Source organism: Rhincodon typus, chromosome 5 (genome assembly GCF_021869965.1).
Source record: "Rhincodon typus isolate 14 chromosome 5, sRhiTyp1.1, whole genome shotgun sequence".
Classification (NCBI taxonomy): domain Eukaryota; kingdom Metazoa; phylum Chordata; class Chondrichthyes; order Orectolobiformes; family Rhincodontidae; genus Rhincodon; species Rhincodon typus.
This window is the reverse complement of record NC_063336.1, coordinates 100,070,049-100,093,850: the sequence shown is the minus strand read 5'-3', so window position 1 is coordinate 100,093,850 and position 23,802 is coordinate 100,070,049. Positions and strand designations below refer to the sequence as shown.

The 23,802-nt window shown below is 40.6% G+C and overlaps 1 protein-coding gene across 4 annotated transcripts in view; it reads right to left on the bottom strand.

Moving 5' to 3' along the window:
* The window catches only part of LOC109919612 (doublecortin domain-containing protein 2), a 127,251-nt gene that overhangs the window by 71,862 nt on the left and 31,587 nt on the right, over nt 1–23,802 (bottom strand). For all 4 annotated transcript variants that reach the window (XM_048596452.1, XM_020519644.2, XM_048596455.1 and 1 more), the window contains one exon: nt 11,546–11,677. In XM_048596452.1, coding sequence (XP_048452409.1) covers nt 11,546–11,677 — 132 coding nt within the window. The remainder of the gene's footprint in view (nt 1–11,545; nt 11,678–23,802) is intronic.

Sequence of the window (23,802 nt, the reverse complement as noted above, 5' to 3'; positions counted from 1 at the left end):
ATGCAAAAGTAGCAGTGTAGTTATATCGGAAGACTTTTATATACTCTAATATAAATTGACATAATAAAAGTGTAAAGACCAGAGAGGGAGAAGAGATTCTAAAGTATGTTCAGGACAATTTTCTTGAACAGTCTGCTTACAGTGCAATAAGGAAGGAATCATTGATGGATCTCATTCTGAGGATTAAGATGGATCAATAGGGGTCTATTTAGGGAGTAGTGATCACAGAACCACTAGCTTTAGGTTAGCTATTAAAAAGGACACAACACAATCTAAAGTTAAAATGCTTAATTGGAGGAGGCCCAATTTCCAAGGGACGAGAATTAGCCCAAGTGAATTAGAAACAAAAATTGACTCGCAAAGCTTTATAATACAATAGGCTGTGATTCAGGTATAGTTGAGGCACATTACAATGATGGGGAAAGGCAGGATATGCAAAGCTAAACTCCTTGCATAGAGAAATAGCAAAGCGGAAAAATGGTGCTTATGATAACCATCAGGTTAATAGTGCAGACATGAACCGGGGTAGCACAATATTTAGCACTGCCGCCTCACAGCACCAGGAACCCAGGTTCAATTCGACCTTCAGACGACTGTCTGTGTGGGGTTTACACATTCGCTCCATGTCTGTGTGGGTTTCCTTTGGGTGCTCTGGTTTCCTCCCATAGTCCAAAGATGTGTAGGCTAGATGAATTGGCCATGCTAAATTGCTATAGTGTCCAAGGATGCGTAGGTTAGGTGGGCTATCCATGGGAAATGCGGGGATAGTAAAGAGGGGTCAATCTGAGTAGGATCTTGCTCTTTAAAGAGTTGGTGTGGACTTGTTGGTCCAAATGGCCTATTTCCACACTGTAGGGATTCTATTAAACACAAATACTGATTCTATTAAAGAATATAGCAAATTCTGAGAGGACAAGCAGAGAAAGGCTGAGTGAGAGTATGAGAAGAGATGCAAACAGCTAAAGTTAAAAGGAATCCAAAAGGCATTTAATTAGTAAAAGGTAGTGAAATGGCCAGAGAAAAAAAGATTAAGGATCACAGAAGCAATGTACTATCAGAGGCACAGGGCATTATGAAGGTACTAAATTTGAACTTTGCATTTCACTTTACTAAGGAGAAAGATTTTGAAGTTATTGTGTAAGAGGTGATCATTGAGATCTCAGCTGGGCTAAAAATTGATAAAGTCGAGGTATTAGAAAAGCTGACACCATGCAAAATTCATATAATTTCAGGTCCTAATGGGATGCATCCAAGTGACTGAGGAAAATAAGTGTGGAAATGCAGAGGTCTCGCCACAATTTCAGATTCAACCAGCAAAATAGAAATTGTGAAGTTATGTAACAATCATGTTAACCCATTTCAGCTGATCACCTTATATAACAAATTCCAATATTTCCTAACGTTTTTGTGACGGCTTCTGCCAAAGTTAGACCGATTCTTAGGCATATCCAACATTCTTGACTTTTAACAAGGAATGGTAGCATTGTGCTAATGTTGCTGGCAAAATAGAGGCCTGGGCTAATGAGCTGGAAACTTCAATTCAAATTCAAACATGGAAACAGGGGGAATTTAAATTCAATTACAAAATAATTTTAGAACATGATGCTAATCTTACTAACAATTATCACGAAACTGCTTGATTATTATTTAAAAACCCACTTGGTTCACTAAAGTCCTATAGGGAAGCAAGTCTACCTGCAGGTGACTGCGGAGGCATGACAATGTGGTTGACTTTTAACTAACCTCTCGCAAGCCAATCAGTTGTATCAATACTCTACAGAAAAAAAAAGTACTATGCATATTCCTACACTGCACAGACTGCAGCAGCTCTACAAAGCAGTTCACCAAAACCTTCTCAAGGGTAATTAATGTCGGACAATTAAAGCTAGCAATGCTAGCAATGTTCACATCCCAAGAATGAAGAAGAATGGACAAGCCACGAATTTGTTACCGTTTATTAATAATGACCTAAAAGGAAATGGCACCTACAGTAGCTCACAGGCAACTTGAACATTGTCCCAGGCTCCATTTTTACGTGAAGTAATATGCATCCCTTTCAAAATCCATTAAAAGTAGCTCATATATCCTCATCAGCAAAATAATTGTTAAAACATAAGGACCACAAGGCCATAAGACATTGGAGAAGAAGTTGGCTGTTCGACCCATCAAATCTGCTTCACCATTCAATGCAATCATGCCGAATGTGAAAATCCTCAATTCCACATTCCTGCCTTTTTTTCTTCCATAACTCTTGAATCCCTTACTAATTAAAAATCTGTCTATCTCAGCCTTGAACATACTTAATGCCCAACTTTACAGACTTGCGTGGTAAAAAAATCCCACAGATCCACAACCGTCTGAGAGAAGAAATTCTCCCCCATCTCTGGAGTGACCCCTTACTCTGAGGTTAAGTCCTCTGTTCCTTGACTCTCTTACAAGGGAAAACAACCTTTCCACATCTAACCTGTCACGTCTCCTAAGAAAATCATCCTGTTGCATTCCATTTCAGTCCCAATACCAAGTAAATGATCCAAAAACTTTAAAGTAGCTTTACAGAAAGCACAATTACTGACCTGTGGAGTTGATTTTAATGAACTAAGATTAGTGTTAATGAACCAGTAACGACTTTAAAATGGGATTGATTAATTTCCAGATACTCTAGCCATCACTTTTAAAGTGGACATCGCATAGAGGACTTCATAATCTAATTCTTTACTGTGAAAATTTGAATTCTATGTTGTAATTTGTACTTAGATTACAATTTTGATATACATGACTATAGTGCAAAAAACTCAACATGCACAGCATATTCTGCCATGTGTCCTGTTATTGGTCATTCCAGAAACACACCAATACTGTCTCCGAAACAGACAAGTTCCTCTTAGCACCAGAAAAATACTTGGAGCAGTTGTTAAAAAAATGTTTTAGGAAATAGGAGTTGAGGAGTACAATGAGGAAATGGTGAAAATGACACATCACAAACAATATGTTTTCTTGTTCCCTCAAACAATTATTCATACACTGTTTAACATCTCAGCTTTTAAAACATCCATAACAATGTAACACTGTATGTCAGTCGAGCAATGGCTTAAACTGTCTCCTTGACCACTTTGTTAAGTGTGGTTCCATAAAAGAGCCTGTTTTGCAGCATCAGTTCTGATAAAGAGTTCCTCTGAAATTCAAACCCGTCTTTCCCCTCAAATAACAAAAATGTGCTGTATTGTTTCTGGAATGCCTGTTGGTGTCTTATATGAGGATAGTGCACATTGCATGCGTGTGATTATTATGTGATGGCAGTTGAATATACAGAGGACAAAATAATGGCTATCTAAGGCATTCAGTCACAAACTAGCGATGCTACTGATCACAAGAATGAAGTTCTATTAATTTAGAAACAGAATCGCAGAAGTGTTATGGCACAGAAAGAGGCCATTTGGCCCATTATTAAATGATCATGACCTAGAGCCAATCCCCTGCTTTTCCTCCCTACCGTTGCAAATTACTTTTATCCAAACAATGATCCAATACTGTTTTGAATATCTCAGGTGAAGCTGACTCCACGCACTTGCAGGCAGTGTACATTCCATGGCCTAACTACTTGTTGAGTGAAAAAGATTTTCTTCACTTCACCCTTGCTTCTTTTGTAGATGCTTTAAATCTACACCCTCTTTCTTGCCCCTTTCTCCCTATCTACACTATCCAAACTGCTAATGAGTTTGAAACTCCACATCAGATCTCATCTCAGCCTTCTTTTCTCAAGGAGAACTGCCCCAATTTCTTCAATCTATCCTCATAATTGAAATTTCTCATCCCTGGAAACATCCTTATAAACTGCCACTGCACTCTCTCTGATATGTTCACACCCTTCACATAATGTTGCACCCATAACTGTACTCAATTCTTCAGCTGAGGTCTAACAAATCTCTTGAACAAGTTCAACATCATCTCCATGCTCTTGTACTTTATGCCCTAATTAATAAAGTCCAGGGTACTGCATGTTTTACTTACTGCTCTCCACCTGTTCTGCCACTTTCAATAACCTGCACAATATACATCCCCTGCACTTGTATCCATAATTAGAATTGTAACCTCAATTGTCTTTCAATGTTCTTCCTACCAAATTGCATCACTTCACACTTCTTTGCAGTGAAACTCATCTGCCACCTATCTGCCCATCAGCTTGTCCATGTTCTTTTAGAGTTCCACAATATCTTCCTCACAGTTTACAATTCTTCAATGTTTAGTCTCGTACAAACTTTAAAATTGTACCTTAAGTTCTAGATCTTTAATATATATCAGGAAAAGCAAATATCCCAATTCTGACCTTTGGGGAACTCCAGTACAAACTTTTCTGCAAAAATATCCATTGGCCATTGCTCACCTATCACTCAGGCAATTTTGTATCAGGTTGTTACATACCCTTCCATAATCTATAACTTTCTTCACAAGTCTTTTGTGTGACTGTAACAAACATGTTCTGAAAGTCCATAACCAGCATTATTCTTATCAAGCCTTTTTGTTACCTCTACAAAAACCTCCAGCAATTAAACATGATTTTCCCTTTAGAAACCCACATGACTCTTCCTAATCAACTCACCTTTTTTCTGCATTAATAATTCTATCCTGAATAATTGCATATGGTAGTTTCCCCACCGAAGTTAAACTAACTGGCCTGTAATTGCTGGACTTATCCTTACAAACCTTCTTGAAAATGATCTTAATATTTGCAATTTTACAGTCTTCTGGCATCTCCTTCAAGTCAATAAAAAACTGAAAGATTGAGGCCAGTGTCCCCACAATCTCAACTCTCACTTCCTTCAAAATCCATGTAGGCATATCGTTCCGATGCCTTGTCAATATTAAGGACCAACAGTCTAGCCAACACTGCTGCCCTGTCAGTTTTGAACCCTTCTAGTGACTGAGTTCCCTCCTCTGTCATTACTGCCAGGGTAGAATCTCTCTGATAAAGACAAATGCAAAGTATTCATTTAGCATGTTAGTCATATACCCTGCCTCCAGGTGTAAACCCTCTTTTTGGTCCCAAATCAGCCTTACTCCTCCTTTTAGTACCCATTTATTATTAATATGGCTTTTGAAGACTTTGGAACACTTCTTTATGCTGGCTGCCAGTCTTATCTCATAACTCCTCTTTGATCTCTTATTTGCTTTTTGCACCTCTCACCTGAACCTTCAATATTCTTCCCAATCTTATTTTTTTATTCGACATCATAGGCACTCTTTTTCTTCTTAATCTTAACTTCTATCTTCTTTGTCAACCAGGGAACTCTGGATTTGTTTGTGCTAACAATCCCATTTGAGAGAAATGAACCTTGACTGTACCCTAACCATCTCCTCCTTGAAGACAGTCCATTGTTCAATCATTGTTTATCCTGCCAGCCTCTGTTCCAGTCAATCCTGACCAATTCTGTTCTTGGCCCATTCAAGTCTACTCTCCCCCAATTAATTTTTCTCACTCTGCATGTCATCCTCTAACATCATCCTGAACCTTACAATACAATGATCACTGACCCTCAAAGTTTTCCAAATTGATCAACTTGGTCCATCTCATTCCAAGAACCAGGTCCAAAAGTGCATCTTTTCCTGTTGGACTGGATGCATACTGCTTTAGGAAGCTCTCTTGCATGTGTTCCAGGAGAATTTGCCCCTCAACACCCGATACACTATAAGTATTCCAGTCTGTGTTTGGGTAATTGAAGTATTCTATTATAATTACGTTATAATGTCAGCATCGTTCTGTAATTTCCCTGCAGTTTTGTTCTTCTACATCCTTTCTTCTAGTTTGTAGCCTATAGACTACAGCTAGCAATGTAATTTTAAACTTTTTGTTCCTTAGTTCTAGTCAGTTTGATTTTGTGTATGGACCATCTGAGACATTTTTATTTCTCCAGCACTGCAATGATGTCCTTACCCATAACTGCTATCTCACCTCCTTTACTTCCCTTTCTGCATTTTACAGTACTTTATGAATGCTTATGAATACTTATGAATCCATCTATATTTAATACTAAGTTTTGCCCTTCCCTGAGTCAGGTCTTTCTTATCGGTGAATAATCTGACTCCAGCATCTGCAGTTCTTGCTATCTCTACATTAGAGATCCTGCTGGCAAACTTTCTACCTAGCTCACTCAATACTGAATGCAGGATCACAGTCCCCTTCCTACCTACATCATTACTACCAACATGGGCCAAAACCTCTGGCTGTTCACCCTCTCCCAGAAGCAACACTATCAGATACTCAGACCTCAGACACCCCTGTAAGTTGATTCAGAGGCATTTGTGCCTTCCAAAAAACAACAAAAGGGCTACACAAGGCAAAAGAATGAGATCAACTGGAAGACCCTATCTTTACAACAGATTTTACAACTCTGTCTTTTATATTTGGTGAGAAGTCAGGACATCACAGGGTACGACTAGGTGTCTAAACTAGGTGTAAAATTAGGATAATCCTAAAAAACACATTGATGATGAATGAGTGAATGTGGAGCATGATTTTACAACAGATTTCAGTAGAGGTCAGCGAACAAAGTCTTTTAGAATAAGCATTTTGCATTTTAAGTTAGTTTCCCAAAATGAACAGTAAATGATAGTTAATGAGTTGAGAGCCTAGGGGATTTTTGCAACCTCCTAATTACAGTGTATTTAGCTCAGAAGAAGAACTTTGCTTAAGGGAACAATGTGATAAAAGATACAATAGAACTTAATTATAAATATGAAGGTTGTAAGATTGCATGGCAGATAAAGTATAATCTTTTTAAATGTGAGTTTATACACTTTGGTGGCAAAAACAGGAAGGACGATTATTATCTCAATGGCAATAGATTGGGAAAGGGGGAGATAAATGGGACATGGGTGCCCTTGTACACCAGTTCCTGAAAGAAAGAATGCAGGTGCAGCAAGAGGTGAAGAAAGTAAGTAGCATGTTAGTCTGCATAGCAAAAAGATTTGAATGCAGGAACAAGGATGTCTTGCAGCAGTTGTACAGGGTATTAGTGAGACCACTCCTGGTGTATAGTGCAGTTTTGGTCTTCTTATCAAAGGAAGAATGATCTGGCTATTGAGGGAGTGCAATAAAGGTCTACCAGACTGATTCCTGGGATGGCAGGACTAACCTATGAAGAAAGATTGGATTGGTTAGGACTATATTCACTGGAGTTGTAATTTGGGGGGTAGGGGTCTGGTGTCAGAGAAACCTATAAAATTCTAACATGATTAGCACAGGTAAATGCAGGAAGGTTATTTCTAATGACCAGGGAGTTCAGAACCAGAGGTCACAGTTTAAAGATACAGGGCACGTCATTTAGGACTGCAATGAGGATCATGGACAGTAAGGAAGGTTATCAGAAATTGCAGCAGTATCTTGATCAGCTGGGGAAGTGGGTCGAGAAATGGCAAATGCAGTTTAATATAAATAAGTGTGAGGAGTTGCATTTTGGAAAGTCAAGTCAAGGTAGGAGTTTCACGGTGAATGGTATGGCTTAAGGAGTGGAGTGGAAGAGAGGGTTCTTGGAGTTCAGATGCATGATTCTTTAAAAGTCGAGTCACAGATAGACAAAGTAGTGAAGAAAGGCTTTTGGCACACTGTCCTTCATCAGTCAGGGTATTGAGTAGAGAAGTTGGGAAGTTAGGATGCAGTTGTACATGATGTTGGTGAGATCACACTTGGAATATTGTGTTCAGTTTCAGTCATCTTGTTACAGGAAGGATGTCATTAAACTGGAAAGACTGCAGAAGAAATTTACAAGGATATTGCCAGGACTCAAGGGATTGACTTATAGGGAGAGGTTGGACAAGTTAAGACTTTTTTTCTTTAGAGCATAGGAGACTGAGGGGGGAATCTTATAGAAGTGTGTAAGATCATGAGAAGCATGGATAGGATGAATGCACTGTCTTTTTCCCAGGATTGGGGAATTGAGGACTGGAGGGCATCACTTTAAGGTAAGAGGGGAAAGAATAAATGGGAACCTGAGGGACAACTTTTTCACAGAGGGCGGTAGTCGTATGGAATGAACTGCCAGCAGAAGTGGTTGAAGCGGATACATTAACAACATTTAAAAGACATTTGGACAAATGCATGGATAGAAAAGTTTAGAAGGATATGGGCCACATGCAGGGAAATGGGGTTAGCGTGGATGGACATTTTGGTCGGCATGGCCCAATTTGGGCCAAAGGGCCTGTCTCCATACTGTAAGACTCTATGACTCTCTATGAGAAGAAATTTATTCACCCAGAGAGTGATGAGCCTTTGGAATTCTCTGTCACAGAAAGCAGTTTACGCCAAAATATTGAATGTTTTCAACAAGGCGTTAGATATAGTTCTTAGAGCTGAAGGTATCAAAGAGAATGGGGCGAAATCAGGAACAGCAGACTGGGTTCGATAATTAGCCATGGTCATATTGAATGGCAGAGCAGGCTTAAAGGGCTAAGTGGCCTACTTGTGCTCCTATGTTCTATGTTTCTATGTTATGTTTTGAGACTGTCTCTTTAATTTAGGGCAAGATGAAATAAAAGGGTCATGTCACCTGTTCTGAATTCTGTCTAACATACTTGGGTGGCTTGGTTGTTACAGGGAAGCCTAGGTTGTCACACTGGGAAGAAGGTGCAAATACACCTGTAACCAGTGACCAGGTCGAAGTGCAGTTGGTGAATGGACGGTTAGACTGTAAATTGTCTATTTAATTCAAGATAGGAGTTGAGGGTCCACAGGTTAACTAATTAGCATTTCTACCTGGATACAAGGCCTACGTGGTTGATATGACCATGGAGATGATCTTTGAGAGGGGAAGAGTCCATTGTCAGCAATTGTAGCATCAAGTTGCAGGGTCTTTCTGAGATATCCCTGAACCTCAGACTGGTGATTCTGCAAGAATCTGGGAGACAGACAGCGGAGAATTAGAGATAGCTAGACTCCATTCTTTAAGACACAGAATGGGGATAGGAGCTTACGTCGAAGAGATCAAGTTCATGAGGAATTAAATAAGGCTGAAAGATTCACCCAATATTGGCTCAGGGGAGGAAATTCCAGAGTACCTCTCACTGTGAAAGTCAGTTCAGAGATGGAAAAGGAAAGTAGAAGGAAGATATCAGGGGCTGAGAATAACTTTAGACTGGTTCCTGGAGAATGAAGTGACCCTCAAGGAACAGAATATAAAGTATAACCACAGAGGGTTTATTTTTTCTGTACTTTTAAAAGTTAAATGGGGAATATTTTTTCTGTAGTTACATTGCCCATAAAATGGTGTTTACTCAATGTTGACTTTAGTTTGTTTGTTACAGCAAATGTCTTAAAACTTGAAACTCCTTTGTTAACCACTTGTGATCCTTCAGTCAGCCACTGGAAATTCAAAAACCTTTCTAAACATTATCAGCCTCATAAGAGTCACAGTGTCATACAATCAAAGATCCATAGAGTCATACAGCATGGAAACAGGCACTTTGATCCAACTAGTCCACGCTGGCTGAGTTTCCCAAACTAAACTAGTCTCACTTGCCTTCATTTGGACAATGTCCCTCTAAACCTTTCCTATTTATGTACCTATCCAAATGTCTTTTAAATGTTGTAACTGTCCCTGCATCTACCACTTCCTCTGGCAGTTCATTCAACATGTGAACCACCCTCTGTGTGAAAAAGTTGCCCCTCAGGTCCCTTTTAAATCTTTCTCTTCTCACATAAAAAATTGGCCCTAACTTTCAACTCCCCCACCCTAAGGAAAAGACCTTTTGCTATTCACCTTATCTATGCCCCTTATGATTTTATAAACCTCTATAAGGTCACCCCTCTACAGGGGGGGTGCAACAATTTCTAGCAAAGGTTTCACTTAGCAACCTTTGATGGTATTCTCAGTCATGAGTATGAAACTTTATATTAATATTTTGAAACATAACACTGGAAAACTGTCAGTTCTGGAAAATCTCAATGGTTCAAGCAGCATCATGGGTACAACGCCCACCACTTATAGCAGAGCACTCATACAAATAGATTTGTCCTCTTTCCTTGATAGCCATTTTATGACAGCAACATTAATAAAATTAAACTTGGATCAATTACTCATCTCATTGGGCTGCAGGGTGTATCATGTCTGCAAAACAATAGTAGCTTTTGAAAAATTGCCTGTGAAGGAAAAATACAAGGAAACAAAGCTCCTTAATACACTCAACACAATGGCAAACTTGCTCAAGTGTCGAGCTTAATAAATTCATTTCTACTAATGTTAATATGGCATCCTCACAGAACTTTGTAAATCTTCAAAGCTAATTCGCTCATTTATACTGCAATTTTTAAGCCTATCTCAGTACTTTGGGTACAATACATATATAACAGATCATCTGTGGACATATGTGCAGAAATCTGTCCCCCTAGACATTTTTCTAATCTACATTTAGAAAGCAAAGAAACAAAGTCCTCTTTGTTACTGTATTAAAAATATTCCATACAAAGTTTTCTAAGGTTCCAGATAATCTCCTGGATTTCAAATTGTGGCTTTCAGCTATAGACACCAGAGCCTTCCATTTTTAATGTGCTTGGAAACCATACTTGGCTTTATTTTTTATAGTATATACTATATATAGCAGGTTACTGTGTACTTCTATTTAATTATGCAAACTGTTGATTCTGCCCTTAGTAAACAGAGTATTTAAGACACTCTCAAACATAGATTCTTAGCATCATGAAGTCATCCAGTACAGAAACAGACCCTTCAGTCCAACCAGTCCATGCTAATCCTAAACTAAACTAGTCCCACCTGCCTGGTCCTGGCCCATATCCCTCCAAGCCTTTTCTATTCGTGTACCTATCTAAGTATCATTTAAACATTGTTTCAGTGCCCATATCCACCACTTCCTCAGGAAGTTCATTCCAGACACAAACCACTCTAAAGAAATTGCCCCTCATGTCTTTTTTAAACCTCTCTCTTCTCACCTTAAAAATATGCCCCCGAGTCTTGAAATCCCCCATCTTAGGGAAAAGACACCTAATGTCTAATGTTTTCCTCCCTGAAGTTTGTACTACAAAATATCATAATTGCTTCAATTTATCGCATAGCTCTCCCAGCCATAAATAATGTTGAGAAAAAAAATGAAGTACGGCTTCAGTGATCTTATTCACTCGTCTCAATTTCCAGGATCTAATCCGAAAGTTACAAATCCCAGTACAATTTCAGTTCTACCAGTAATTGTAACTTTAGTTCTATCTCAATGTATTTTGAGTATTATTTTGGCTTTAGCCTTCATAAGAAATTTAGTTCTAAGTTTTGCTTGATTGAAAATAATAAAATAATTTGGGCTAATTACCAACTCTCATTTTAGCCAATGTAAACAACACTAATTTCCTCATGCAATTTTCATTATTTTGAATGTGCAAATTACTCTAAATAGATAGTGAACTGTGTAAAATAATATGTACATCTGTAATTTCTACTGACTGTAACTTTCAAGAATCTCCAATGATGATACAAAACTCTAGCGAGATCAGGAAATAACAGTATGTAATATTGTCATGGTTTAACGAAAAAGGTAAGTAAAAATCGACCTTTGAACAGCTCCAGTGCGTAAGTGAACTTTCTCTGTGATCAAGGCAAGGACACGATTCCAGTCTTGGACAGTATATTTTGGTAGAAGCAATCTCACAGGGGGAATGAGCAGATCGCCATTGGTAAAAATGCTGAAAAGAGGAAAATGTATAGATGAAAGTTCTCATTAGTTCATAGATCTACTTTCTCCCTTCAAGAAAGGCAAATTTGACATCAAGACTAAAACTCAACATAAATGAGTAGAGTTTGAGGAGGGGTTTCCCAATCAGGCAGCATCTATGGAAAAAGAGGAGTCAGTCAACATATCAGACCTTAGGACCTTCCCTCTGGGCTGCAAGGTGTAGGAGCAGAAGTAGGCTATTCGCCAATCGAGACTGCTCCCATATTCAATTAGATCATTGCTAATCTGATAATCCTCAACACCACTTTCCTGCCTTTTCCCTGTAAGGGCGGATTCCCTGATTAAATATCTGTCTGTTTCAGCTTTGAATACACTTAACAATCCAGCTTCTACAGCCATCTGTGGTGAAGAATTCCATAGATTCAATACTCCCCGGTTCTCTGTCTTCAGTGGGCAATGTTTTACTCAATGTCTTGTGGCCCCAGCACTGATTCCTGTGCCACTCGACTGATGACAGGGTGTCATCCACAAATGCATTCCTTACTTCAACTCTGAACTCTTCCTCATAGCTACCTTTGCCAATTTGATTTCCCCAATCTATATGAAGATTAAAGTCATCCATGATTAATGTACTGACTTTTTCTCCTGATTTATTCTCTGTCCTACAGAACAGCTACTCTTAAGAGGTCCTTTTGACTATTACCATTAATGTCTTCTTCCATATGTTATTTCATACCTCCACCCACATAGGTTCTGCATCATTTGACCCCAGATCATTTTTAGTACCATATTTATTCCATTTCATACTAACAAAGCTACCACACCACTCTTTCCTTCCTGTATGTCCTTTTGACAAGTCATGTACCCCTGAATATTTAGTTCCCAGCTTTGATCTACTTGTAACTATGTCTGCATAATGGCAGGGAGAACTGAGATGGTGAGAGGGCAGGTGTTCAATCATGAAGGAAAATGGGTGTTTTTCAACAGGAATTTCTTCTGCTGCCGGGAGTGGGGGTGCTCCTTCCATGATTTACACGGTACCAGAGGAAGGCCCCACCCACGTTGAATGAGGTAATGGGTTCCAAAGGTAAAGTGATTTTCCACCCAAATTAATCCTGTCACATGGTCTTTAGGTGGTTAACAAGGCATTGCAGAACTAGGTCCTAATGGAGAAAGATATATCATCTCTGGCTTCTAATAATTGTAATTATATTACACTGGTTATTATAACTTGCATCTATTGCTATCATGCAATGAACAACATCTTGTTACACAAGTGTCTCTTCTTGTGGTCTGCATTCTGCTACTAATAATTATACAGCTCCTTAGGCCCAGTATGAGAGATTGGCAGCAGCAAACTACACCAACCACAAGCTGCTACTGGTTTGTACCCGGAGCCAATTCAAGATGGCGATCAACAGTGGTCGCTGTTGCTGAAATACATCAATGTAACTGCAGTGGAGAGAACCTATTTAACCAATTAGAAACTTTTTTAAGACAAAAAGTCAAATTATCACTCTAAGAAGACACAAATAGACACAGTCAGCAGCTAAAATGTGTAAATTGACAGTCAACACTGTACGTGGGAGCAGCAATGGGCATAAACGCCATACTCCAGAAGAAAACCTTTTGCTCAGAGCTGGTAAGAAGCATGGAAATAAACCATGTGGGCTAGAAACAGAGTCAAAACAGAGCACATTGGAAAGAGAAGAATTTTTGGTGAGCAGCAGATATGTACCACCATCAATGTACACTCACAACACATCTGCAATCCTCCTACAAGATGCTTATGTACCTCAATGCTGCACTTTGGAGCACTTTAGTGCTTTTCATTATAATGCTGCTGCCACAACACTCTCCACACAAGATCAAGCAACCAACTTGTGCATTCAACCAGAATACACAGTGCTCCTCACTTGGTTTCTTAGCACTCACTCACTTTCCGTCTGCCTGGATGCTCACAGCATCTCTGTCCTGCACAACTATGTCCACACAGTTACAAGTGGAAGAGAATTGTGATCATAAAATGCTGTATGTGAACCTTCGGCATTAGCCTACTATGCACAGTGCAAATGCTGGCTGCCCAGCAGTCCTGACCACATCATGCAAAGTTATGAATCAATCCCATTAATGCCTGTGACAGACACATAATGTATTGCAGAGGATGGCCAGCTTCCATTCTTGTGTTTGCAGCTAAAATCACATTTGCTCTCACAGCTGATGATGGGAAGTATGATTTCAAGTCTAATGATGTATTTGCAACTAAGTGTCACTCTGAAGGTGTTGTTCCATCTCCTACCTCTCCAGTTAGGTGCAGTCCCAGACTCCAGAACTGAGCTGAAGGGAGTCTGCCCTTCAATGGATCCTGCTGACCTTGGAGTTTAGGTCAGGTGACCCCAGGTGCATCTGTGGTTAGAGGGTCCAACATTGCTGATTGCGGCATGGCCAAAGGCAAGTTCACTGTCTTCAGTTCTGAAGAAGGGTCACTAGACCCAAAACATTAACTCTGATTTCTCTCTACAGATGCTACCAGACCCCCTATGATTTTCCAGCAAGTTCTGTTTTTGTTCACTATCCTCAGAGCCATATGCTCACACGCAGTATATGACCTGGTTGAGGGGGCAGGAGGAGGAGGTACAGCTATTAGTCTTGTCTGTACATCCTCTGAGGGATCTTCCTCAAAGGACAGGTTGTGGGATTGCCCCCTTGATGGCAGAAACTGCGGATTCCACTCTTGCCTGCACGAGACAAAACAAGAGTTTGTTGTGAGGAAAAGTAGTAGAAGTTCTGACATGTCATAAGTACATTCGCTGAGGTGGTAACAGGAGACTAGCACAGCAGTGATCAATGATTCTTGCCCTGTTGCTGGGCTTTTAAAGTTTCAATATCACCACGGGAACAGTTGCAGTCCTGGAGGGATTGGGTGAGATGGATGTGGCTGACACAAATATTAGTTCTGATGCAGGTGAGGAAAAAGGCAGTGAGGTGTCCCAAGTGAGTAAGTAGGTTGCTCAGATGACCCCAAGATTTGGAAGCTTGGGTTAGAGTGAGTGAGGGAAGATGTTGCATGCAATAGCGAAAGTGGTAGAACATGAGCCCTGGTGGGAGATGTGTGCCATAGAAGAGATAGTACGAATGTGAAGTAGCAAAGAAAAGAGAGTGCTTCTTACCTCCACTGAGCAGAGAAGGTCATTGACTTCACTGCAGGACTTGCTGCTTGTTCCTGCTGACCATCAGCACCAAAATGTCCCACCAATGAGTGGTAACCTCAGACCAGGCTGGGCATGGTCAGGTGGCATGCTTTCCTCTGCCAGTCCTGAGGGAAGAGGACTGTCTTCCTCTGTACCACCCTATCCACCGAGACCTCCAGGTCCCTGCCAGCTAAGCAAATGCTAATTTTCCCTTATCTGACACTTGTGAGGCAATTCACACAAACCGTACAGGGCAGCTCCAGAATGACAGCACTTGACCGGTGCACAACTATGTTTTAAAGAGCGCGCCAGCGTCTGGAATCTCTGAAAGTCCCAGCATCAGTGATTACGTCCACCTGTAGTAAGAGGGAAGATGTAAAACCCTTCATAAAGACTGCTAAAATAGACACTTAACCAATTTCCAGTAATTTTCAGCCTCTAGTTTTAGACCCAATTTTCTCCCTTTCAAAGGATGTAAAATTCAATCATATTGTGGTTGCTGCTAATTAGGTGTGCCTTTATTCCGAGGTCATTAATCAAACCTGTCACATAGCACAAAACCAAGTCTACTCCAATCTGCTCTCTGGGCAGTTCCAGAACATGCTACTCTAAGAAACTATCTTGACAGCATTCTATAAACTTTTCATTCCAGGCTAACATTGATAATCCAAATTTTCTGGCTTATATGTAGCTGAATGTCACTCATGATTACTGCGTCCATTTTATCAAAAGTACCTGATATTTCTTCTCATATACTTTGATCCACATTGTGGTTACAGTTAGGGGACCTGTAGACAACTCCCACTAGTGATCTCTTTCCCTCACTGTTTCTAGTCTCTAACCAAACAAATTCTAGATCTTGATCACCCTTGATCTTGAACTAAGATCATGTCCATCTCTTTCAAAAATGCAATACTTGGATGCAGAAAATTGGAGCAGGAGCAGGAAACTTGGCTCATCGAGTTGCTCCACCATTCAACATATCGTGGCTGATTCTCATATTTCAACACCATAGTCCTGCTCTCTCCCCATACTGCTTGACACCTTTAGCCCCTCAAAAACTACCTACTTATTTCTTCAGTATATTAGATGACATAGCCTCCATAGCCTTCTATGGTAGACAATTCCACAGGTTCACTGCCCTGAATGAAGAACTTTCAACTCCAAAATGACCTACCACATACCATCAGATATTGACCTCTTGTTTTGGACCCTCCTGCCCAGGGGGAACATCATCCATCTGTCCAGACTTGTCAGAATTTTATACATTTCAATGGCAATCTCTCTCATTCTACTAAAATCCAGTGAATAAAGGCCCAGTCGACCCAATATTTCCTCATACGATAATCTTGTCATCTTAAAAGTCTGGTGAACCTTTGCTGCACTCCCTCTTTGACAAGTATATCTTCATGAGCCATTATCTATCAACTGCCTTTTAATTACTTTGCCCAGTCTACCACACCAACTCATCCCTCATGACATTGCAGATTTCTTTCCTTAAATTTAGGACCCTAGCTTCAGAATGGACAACATCACTTTATATCCCAATGAAGAAATTTATCATTCTATGTTCACTTCTTCTGAAGAACCAATCAAAGCAAGATTACTTATTAACCCAAACAGAAACTGCTGGAAAAGTTCAGCATGTTGCACAGCATCTGTGAAGAGAAATCAGAGTTAACATTTCGGGTCCAGCAACCCTTCCTCAGAACTGATGGTAGCTAGGAAAATGTCAGTTTATATGCAGAAGGTAGGGTGGGGGGAGGGTCTAAGGAGTAAACGATAAGTGGGGATAGAGCCAAAAAGAGAGAAGAACAGTTGGACAGGCAAAGGAGTGGATAACGATCTGGCAAGGAGAGTGAATAGCTGTTAATGCAAACTGTTAGTGGCTAACAATAGGTAGTGTGTGATTGCATGACTATGTGATTACAAGGCCTGGTGTGGGATAGGACATGGGAGAATTCAGGCCCTAAAATTATTGAACTGGATATTGAGTCTAGAGGCCTGCAGGGTCCCCAAACGGAAAATGAGATATTGTTCTTCCAGCTTGCGCTGAGCTTTGCTGGAACACTGCAGCAAGCCTGAGACAGAGATGTTGACCAGGGAACAGGGAGGTGTATTAAAGCGGCAGGCACCTGGAAGCTCAGGGTCTTTTTTACGGGCAGAATGTAGATGTTCTGCGAAGCAGTCACCCAGTCTACGTTTCATTTTCCTAATGTCGTCGAGACCACATTGTGAGCTGCAAATGCAGTAGACTAGATTGTGAGAAGTGCAGGTGAAGTGCTGCTTCACCTGGAAGTTATGTTTGGGCCCTTGGATAGAAAGGAGGGAGGAGGTAAATGGACATGTACTACACCCTCGGCGGTTGAAGGGGAAGGTGCCGTGGGACTGTGTGGGGGTGTTGGGAGTGAATGAACAGTGGAACAGGGGGTCCCAGAAGGAACGGTCCCTGCGGAAGGTGGACAAGGGAGGGGAGGGGAATATGTGTCTGGTAGTGGCATCTTGCTGGAGGTGGCAGAAACGCCAGCTGCTGATCTCCTGGATGTGAATGCTGGTGGGATGGTAGGACAAGGGGGATCCCTATCATTGTTACGGGAGTAAAGAGGGAGGTGAGGAAAGAATAAGGGAGATGGGTCGGACCGTTTGAGGGCCCTGTGGACAATGGTGCTGGGGAATCCTTGGTTGAGGAAGAAGGTGGACATTTCAGAGGCTCCCTTGTTGGAGTTGGCCTCATCGGAACATATGCGACGGAGACGGAAAAACTGGGAGAATGGAATGGAGCGGCAAGGATTATAGTCCAGGTGGCTGTGGGCGTCAGTGGGTTTATAATGGATGTTAATGGCTAGTCGACCCTCATAAATGGAAACAGAGATGTCGAGGAAGGGAAGGGAGGAGTCAGAGATAAACCAGGTGAAAGTGAGGGTGGTTTGGAAATTGGAAGCGAAATCGATTAATTTTTCCAATTCCAGACGAGAGAGGGAAGCAGCTCTGATGATATCATCGACATGTTGGAGAAAGAGTTGTGGGCGGGAGTCGGAATAGGACTGGAACAGGGAATGTTCCATGCACGCCAGGAAGAGACAGGCATAACTGGAGCCCATGCAGGTATCCATGGCCACCCCTGTGACGTGAAGAAAATGAGAGGAGTTGAAAGAGAAGTTGTTGAGGGTAAGGGCGAGCTCGGCCAAGCAGAGGAGGGTGGTAGTGGGTGGGGATGGTTCAGGCCTTTGCTCAGGAAGAAGCGGAGAGCCCTGAGAACATCCTGGTGGGGGATGGATGTGTAAAGGTATTGCATATCTGTGGTAAACAGGAAGTAGTTGGAGCCTGTAAACTGGAAATTCTGAAACTGTTATAAAGCGTCAGAAGAATCACAGATGTACGTGGGCAGGGACTGAGCCAGGGGAGAAAAGACTGAGTCCAGATAGGAAGTGATAAGTTCTGTAGGGCAGGAGCAGGCAGAAACAGTGGATCTGCCTGGACAGTCCTGTTTGTGGATTTTTGGAAGGAGGTAGAAGCGAGCTTTGCAGGGCTGGGGACTATCAGCTTGGAGGCAGTGGCGGGGGAGATCACCTGATGAAATAAGGTCAGTGACCGTGGGTAATACATTGGCCTGATGTAATGTGCCATAGTGGGGTCATAGTCCAGGGGAAGATAGGAGGGAGGTATCTGAGCTCTGGCACTTAACCTTTACAATGTACAGGTCAGTACACCAGACTTTGACAAGGGAGTCTCCAAAATGTCCACCTTCTTCCTCAACCGAGGATTCCCCAGCTCCATTGTTAACAGGACCCTCAACCAGATCCTTCACTAGTAGGGAAAAGGTTTATGGGGAATCCACCATGGGTTTTCAAACTTAACATTTTGATGGAGAAAGTAAAAGAGTATTTTCCAGTGGTTGATTGGAAACAAGGAACATGGGTTCAGGAATGAGATGGAAGTTTTTACATACCCCATTATTCAAATATGCAATGCTTCTCCACAATTTGCCAACTTTTACTGTAACAATACTTCAGGACACCAGGAGAACTCACTGCACTGCTTCAAATGGTGCCACCAGATTTTTAATGTCGACCTGAACCACCAGAACAGAAATTGCTGGTGAAACTCAGTAGGTCTGGCAGCATCTGTGAGGAGAAAGCATAGTTAACATGTCGGGTCTAGTGACCCTTCATCAGAAGAATTTTACCAGCAATTTCTGTTTTTGGAGCTGGCTTCAATGGCTCATGCAAGAAAACCAATATTGCAACATAGTGTGTCTGAGTCTCTAATACACTGTATGTGCCTGTACACATGTTTCAGATCCTATTAGCAGGATGAGAGGAGTTTGCAAGACACTTTTGTTCATGCTCAGTGTTTTAGCTTAATTTTAAACCTCAAAATAAGTAGACAACTAGCACCACCCAGTGGATTTTTCTTGCCAAGCAAAATTCAACACAAAGCCTTGTGATCTACCCCTGAAAACACATTATTTGAATTTTCTTCAGCTTTTGAATGGCTGTACTTACTTAATGCACACACACGATTACAACTATGTTATACAGACACTCTCAAAGACTAAAAAAATGTCCACTTTTTCAGTGGCTGAGTGGCTGAAGAAATGTTCATTAGCCACACAGATCAAAAGGTGGTAGATTTATCTGCACCAAGTTGGCCGATATTTGCTAAGGTAAATGTTGCAGTTACTGCCATTTGCCTCTGTAACATTGGGTTGGAGGGATAAATTAGGAGTAAAAGGTTATATTGTCACTCTTGGTCACTCAAATAACCCCTGCCAGAAGTCAACTAATATGTGGATATCCATTCCTTTCACCATCCACACAAACACCAAAAAATGTCAGTACCTGCAACAATGGAGTTGTATTCCACTGGAATTCAGTGGAGGAAAGAAAAATTCAAAATAGATAAACTCTTTGGCTCTTCAAGAGTTAAATCCATGCTGAATGTTGATACTTTCTGTAACCACTAGCCACACTTTTTGAACAAACAAGAATACTGAAAGACAATTTCCGTCTAATTTGCCAAACATAAAATACTTAATAACACAGTTGATTTCTCAAAACTATAAGGACTAATTCCTTTACCAGTAATAACCTTTCACTGTGTCCATTCGATAACTGTAATGACATTGGCATCATAAATTAATCACTTAAAATCCAAAATGCACATTTGGGAAATGAGAACTTCAGTGTTTCATCCAACAAAATAATCAAATTTGCCTCATTTCTCAGCAATTACAGGGTTCTGAATTCATAACTATAATGGTGTTTATCTGAACACTAGGCCGATAATGAGTTATTTGATAGCAATGAGTAATATGATAGTATCAGGCAATCATTTATATGACAGTATTGTATCATGTTGTGAGATGATAACATTATCCCATGGTGTGATAGCACTGTACCTTATAATAATAGCATGCTGTAGGGGCAGTATGACTGACATATGCCACAGGTTGTATGATAGAATTTATTTTCTTTTTCATTGCTGTGTAAGATATCATTGACAAGACCAGGATTTATTAGTTAATACTTGTGCTGTCAAAGTTGTCTCCTTATACTTCTGCAATGTAGTGACTTCATACGAACGTAGGAAATAGGAAAGGGGGTGAGTCACTTGGCCCTTTGAGCATGTTTCATCATTAACAAAATCATGGCTGATTTTACTGTGATTTCAACTACACTTTCCTGTCAGCACCCCATAACCTTAGATTCCCGAGTCTAAGAAAAATCTAACTCAGTCTTGAATAATTTTAAATACCCAGCCTCCACACCCTAACAACCATTTGTTATAACTGTGACAACTTTGTGTTGTAAACCTTTGTTTGTTAGAACTCCTCAAATCACAACTGAGTGTCAGTCACAATGACATACCCCAAATGAGGTAAGAACAGTGGATTTCCCTTCCTAAAGGATATTAGTGAGCCAGCATTGAGAATTCAAATTCTCAAGCTGCCATTTGGAATTTAAATCTTATTCTCTATGTTATTTGTCTAGGCGTCTTATCCTATTATAGCCCTGGGAAAATTGCATTGTTCCATAGGGTAGTGTGATAGTACTGTGTCATGAAGTGGTATGAATACAAAGCTCAGAGATCGAATCTACCTGCTTCTCAATTATTCTCCACTAATGATCTTACAAAGGTCGACACAAGCAGAAGTAAGCTATGTTCCTAACCTTTCAGTAAGGCACTACTTTTCTGAGAATAGGAATCCTGAAAATTGTACTAAAGATTGATGAGACATCTCCTGGTGAGTCATTAGTAGAATATGCCAATTACCAGAGGTCATTATCACTGATGTAATTTTGTATCCATATTTCTGCTTGACATCATCTCCCTCCATGATGAGCACCTCTTCCTCATCTTCCTTTTGTCAAGCTGAAAACCAATGCAATTCCTCCTTTCACTGCTGCATTTTTAATCCTCATTAAATTGCAAACTCATGCAGTACACAGAGATGGTGACTGACTGGACTGTGAAGCTGCACTGTTTTTTGAGCAGTCTGAACAATTATTGCTTCAGAATCCTTACAGGGTGTTCAACAATGCTTTGCATGATCAAAGATCTCATTGTATTAGTACTTTCCGTTACATGGAGATGTCTTAATTGGAGGCACTATTTATTTATATTCTAACATCAAATTGTTTATTGCCTTGAATACTTCAGATAGTACAAGCATCATAAACTTCAGCAGAAGAAAAATATCATGATTATCTCCCACCCCAAAAACAAAAGGATTTCTACCATCTGTTACAATCTGCTCATTTTTTGAGTGGTATGCCTTCCTTCCAGTGTACACATTTTACTTGACAAGTGAAGCTCTGGTACCCACATGGGTTCTATCTAGAAATGTCCTGTATTCTTGCAAAATCTGCCAGATGGTCGACATTATTCTCCGATTGTCTTCTTTCCATTGGGAAAGTGGAAATTGTGGTTTGCCTGGCAAGTGCATAATCAATTGCTTGCTTTAGATCAGCACGAGCTACAAAATGCCTTCTCCGACAGACGTCCCTGAGTGACCTGCAAGGATCCTATCGCAAAAGCAGTTGGGATATTGTGCTCATAATGTGTTGGATGATAGCACTCTGCCATAAGATTACTGAGTGCTCAGCTTATTAACAGCTGATCATACATGCGGAAAAATACTTGCTGTCTTATTATCCTCCACCACGAACCTTAGCAAGACGTTACCAAGCAAAAAGCAATAACAGTGATCAGTATTAAGAACTGTCCAAATCCACGACATTATTATTGTAAACCCATAACAGATGGTATTGCTCAGATATTGCGTCTGTAATGAACTGGAATTGGTAAAGACAGGTTTTCCTCCTGATATAACCCAGAATGAAGTAGCTTGATCTGTACTTGTGAATCTTCAGGTATTGACATCAGTGAACAAGCAAACTGCCTAAAGTAATTGTGACCCTCACAAATTGATTTCATTAATCTAAGTTAAATTGGTCTATGACTGTACTTCAGTTCGTAAGGTGCAACTTGTACTGCAGCTATAACTGGCTAGTGCTCAAAAAATGTGTGGCTCATCAAATTGCAGGCTTCAGCATCAAAGCTGATATATAGAAGACAAAAAAAAGTGTAGAACTTATTCAATACAGTAGAGCCCTTTTAACAGGCAAGAAGCTAGATTTCAATATTAACTGGAACAACATCCAGTATCTTGCTGAAAGAAAGCAATCCAGGCTTGTTTGTCAGGCATGTGCTCATTTCTTACTTTTGAAGTGCATGCTGGGCTAACCTATTGCCATGAGTTGTCAAGTTCAGTATGGACCCTTATTTACTTTAATATATCATTTAAACATTGCATGTAATGTGCCTCATTTAGTCCCTCTCCAACATCACACATCAGCAAATCAAGAACATGGGGTTAAGTACTAGGTATGTATTGCGACCTGGTAAGCCACAGGGTTGTGACTAAGGGTCACCTTTAAATAAAGCTTCCTTACCGCCAGATCCCACCCATCGTTGCAAGGAAGTCCAAGTACTACCTGTAGAAATCTTTGGAACAAGGTGACACCCGAGACCCATCAAGTCCTACGCCTCCCCTGCTGTAGTCCTCATGAGGAAGAAGGATGGGAAAACTGAGGGTCTTTGTTGATTAAGAACAGTCGCATAAGGACGCTTACTGTCTATTTAGGTTGGAGAAAGCATTGCAAGTTTTCCAAAGTGCAAAGTATTTCTGTAGTCTCAATGCAGTCCATGCTTATAACCAGCTACCCATTGCTGAACAAGACACTGAAAAGATGACATTCCAAACAGGCACCAGGGAACTTCACAAAAACATGAGAATGCTATTTGGGCTTTGTAATGGCCCTGCTTCCTTCATGCAAAAATGATGCTTTTGGATTTCAGGATACTCCATGCATATCTGGGCAACATACTCATCTTCAGATCCATGTTTGAGGAGACCCTTGCAAAACTAGGTGCTGCCTTCGAAAACTGGTTGCAATTTAATTTGAGAAGTTTCAACTTTTCTTGACAAAAATACTGTACCCGAGACACTTTGTTAACATAAAAGACATTTCTCCTGGGCAGTGAGAATCAGCGATAGAGGAGTGGATCCAGCCAAGATGGGGAGGGATTTGCTCGGGTTCTTTGTACTGTTGAGCTACTATAGTTTGTGCAAGGTTGAGCACTGTCATCTGCCCTACACCATGATTTGTGCAGGAAATCAGAGATTGCTGCAGGTGTAGTTGGGAGAGGATGTATGAGGTGTGATACTGTGTGGAGCATCCTTGGCTAAACAGATTTCCAATTCCCTTTCACACAGTAAATTGATGCAGGTTCCTTTGGCCTAGTAATGGTACTGTCACAGGTTCAAGGGCAGAAATAAGAGTGATTATTTCTTACCCTAGTCAGGGTCTCAAGCTGAACAAAAGGAATGTGAAGAATTATTCTGGTATGAAACTCAAACTGCTAGCTTTGAGGTGGC